Consider the following 3,492-nt stretch of genomic DNA (forward strand, 5'->3'; position numbering starts at 1 on the left):
ACTGCCCAATGTCCTTAGTGACAACAGCTAATCACAGTCCAGAATTGGAAGATGACAGAGAGATTGAAGAAGAGCCTTTATCTGAAGATCTGGAATGAGAACTGACTTGTGAAGCCTCAGCGTGAAGGGACATATCACTGACCTTCATAACCACTCCACAACCATGAATATTTGACAAATTTTTACTGTGACTATTTATTAAGCATGGATAAAGGAGACAGCCCTAAAGGAACTTATTAAGCCAGCCCTTTGGGATTCAGTACCAACAGGCAAATTGCTTGTTTTCTTCTCTCTTTCTTTTTTTTTTTTTTTTTTAGAAAAAAAAAAGACAAAACTGATTTTCTTGAAAAAAAAAAAATGAACTGTTCTTTCTATAATGGCTTTGCCCATTTAAAAAATGTGGCTCTTAAGGGTTCATGAAATGACTGAATATGAGGATACATGTTCTGTAGAAAGCAAATGCGCCTCATATACTGCCAAAAATAGTGTTAGTTTCATTAATGTGAATTTCCCAGCATTCAGTAGTTGTAATGTTAGAAACAATTGCTGGTCAAGTTCAACTTGTTGCTATTGTTTTTAATTTGCACAGGAGTAGTATCAGAAATTAGTGTCACTGCTTGTATCTAGCTGAATTTTAAACAACAGAACATTAGTTTTTTATGTTGGTGCCACCAACTGTAAATGACATAAGTTAGTTCTTGCAAAACACAGTAATTAGACTGTTGCAACCATCTAAAACCTTAGGCTTCCAGTCTGTGCTGTTAGTGTTAAGATGTAAAGTGCAATCCTAAGCTAACATTATCTGTGCAAGCACCATAGAAACATTTGCATATCTGCATAGATCTTACAACTGTACTCTTTACCTCCTTGTGATAAAGCTTTGTCTACCTGCAAACACAGTCAAAGGCTACAGCTGCAAACCAAAGCCAACTCTAACCATGGCCAAGAGCTCAAGGACAGAAGCAGCCACATGCTTTGGTCAGCCTTCTGTAACTTCAATTAGTACAAAGGAATCTTTTCCATGAACTACCTGCTGTTTTCTGATGACCTCTGGGATCTTTTCATTTAGCCCTAAACAAAGAAACAAATATGACAAAACCACAACTAAAACAGTTAATTCAGTCACTGAGTAATCTTCTGAGGCCAAAAGTCCATCTAAATGCAATGAAGATTTGCTTTCATTAAAGACAGAGGTGAGGACAAAATCTGCAGTGGAAGTTATGATATGCTAGAAAGCAACAAATGTGGATCACTGACCAAAACGATTATGTACTTGATGCAAATGCAGATTGCATATTGTTATATAGAGGGGACATTGTGTTTTTGTTTTTCCCCATTCAGTCAGTTATTTTCAGTGGTGAATACATGTTGTTAGAAGATGTCTTGTATGGTCTTAATCTTTGTTGTGTACTATTTTTTTATAGTCTTAAGTTATAATGAAAAAAAAAAAAAACAAAAAGTAGGAACCAAACATAAAAGGTCTAGTAAAGCCAAAAATTAATTTCATATTGATTTTAAAGTGATCTAGCTGAGTTTTTACACTGAAAGCAAAGATGATAGCAATTGTAGTCCATGGTATTTATTTTCAGTCAAACCAAAGTTACATATAATTCTGCCTCTGCTTATACGGGATATTAACACTAACATTACACTCCCTTCAAAGACTTGCGCAGGCCAAATTGTTGGAATGCTGGTTTTCTTGACAACTCCAAACCCCAAAACGATGATGATGCGTTATGGTGTAGTTGAAAATAGCATAGTCAGATGTTTGCTTAAAGCCTAGAAACTTTACGTGTTGCTTTTCATGTGCTGTGCCAAGTCTTGATAATACTTTTTCCCCCAACCAAGGGACCTCATAACCTGATTATGGTTATTGCTTTACAAACAGTCTTGACAGAAGGTGGCTGCTAGAGCTTAACATACGTACCAGTTCCATGTGATGGAACCGGTTCTTGCAAACTAAGCTCATCATTTATTCTTTGCTGAAGTCAGCAAATAGAGTTAGAGAGATACCCAGTCATCTATCACACCAAATAAAAGGACAAAACGGCTTTCAAAAGGGTTTTCCCACTTACCCAAAAGGCTTTCTGAAAGCTTCTACCTCTGCAAAAAAAAAAAAGAAAAAAAAGAAAAAAAATGAAAAAAAAATTAGAACAATTATGGCAGATTGCATGAAACGTGAGAACGTCACAGTAACTGCTACTTTTCATTATGTTTGTCTTTGGGTCATGATCAATGAACCAGAAGTTTATGCTATGGTAGCAAAAGAAAGATTGGTATTGGGAAGGATGGTTTTCAGTCATCTAGGATCCTACTGTAAGGATTAACTGAAAAGGAAAATGGGTCTTTCAGGTGCATATTCAAAAGGCTTTGATGGACTGGAAGTAACTGTGAGAGTTATACCATCAGGAGGGTGGCCTAAGACTACAATGCTAAAGTATGCATACCTCAGTTACAAAACTTTTGAAAGGAAGTCTCAGCCACAGAATGCATATACCTGTAGAGTTTTGCATGGGTTTTATATGAATACAATTTTAAAAAATAGCTGCTTGCACATTATACCAGAAAAACCTCCAAAACTGCAATTGCTTTGAAAATAGATTTTAGGTTTTTTGGAGTTTTCTGAAATGCTTGGTCTGTATTTTGATAATTGTGCATATTATGTAAAAATGTTGGTGGACCCATAAATGACCAGACTTTTTCTAAGAAAAATGTTGCTTTAATGCATTTCATGAATTTTTACTGTTATATCATTGCTTGCTAGTAATAGCAAATCTGCTTTTCTGCATCTGCTTTGCGTAGCTATTGTAAGGCTTTGAACTAATGTATGTATTTATTGCTTGAACTTCTGTGCATACCTTATAAAGCATAATGTCTGACAATTTAAATGGCTCATGTATTCTTGCTTCTATCATAAGCTGATTATGGGGACTATGATCTTTTGTATACAGCAAATTTTAACTGTAGCACAAACATCTGTTTATGTATTGGTGGAATATACCTGTTTTATTTATCTTTTTTGAGGTAAACTAATTTTGATACTTTTCATTACTGTGTACTATGTTCATACTTTGAATTCTCTGACGTTAGAAGTCATGGTTGAGAATTGTAACAGCTGTTATTCGTTCTGTATTCATGGCTTTCACTGCTGAATAAAATAAAGGACCAAACCTAGGATTTGAAAGAAAACTGTCTACCTCTAACACCAGGGAGTTATCAGATTTTATTTTATATAGTTTTAGTCTACAAAGACACAATTGCTTAAACCTAGTGGGCTTAAGGCTTATATTCTATGTGGTTGGATTCATGGCACAGTTGTACTGTTTGAAAATCAATTAAAATTTTATGTGAATGTTACAAGTATTTGGTAGAATTACCACTAGCTGGGTTTCCTTTAGATAACTCAGATATGGAGAAAAATGTCATCAGCATTCTGTGTCTACAGCTGCTTAACTTCATAAGAATGCATTTCTTTGTGATTAGGGAATCGAA

The 3,492-nt window shown here is 35.1% G+C and overlaps 1 protein-coding gene across 42 annotated transcripts in view; it reads left to right on the forward strand.

Moving 5' to 3' along the window:
• The window catches only part of FOXP2 (forkhead box P2), a 651,851-nt gene extending 648,662 nt beyond the window's left edge, over nt 1–3,189 (forward strand). For 39 of the 42 annotated variants that reach the window (XR_016230716.1, XM_089327969.1, XM_089327971.1 and 36 more), the window contains one exon: nt 1–3,189. This exon is cut by the window's left edge and continues 47 nt beyond it. Coding sequence is in view for 39 of the 42 variants with exons in the window: in XM_089327969.1 (XP_089184095.1) it covers nt 1–98 (98 nt within the window). In the remaining 3 variants the exon portion in view is untranslated. 42 annotated transcript variants of the gene reach the window in all.
• The last annotated feature ends 303 nt before the right edge of the window (nt 3,190–3,492 follow it).

The sequence above is a fragment of the Oryctolagus cuniculus genome, chromosome 3 (genome assembly GCF_051225735.1).
Source record: "Oryctolagus cuniculus isolate XC-2025 breed Fujian yellow rabbit chromosome 3, ASM5122573v1, whole genome shotgun sequence".
In the NCBI taxonomy this organism is placed as follows: Eukaryota; Metazoa; Chordata; class Mammalia; order Lagomorpha; family Leporidae; genus Oryctolagus; species Oryctolagus cuniculus.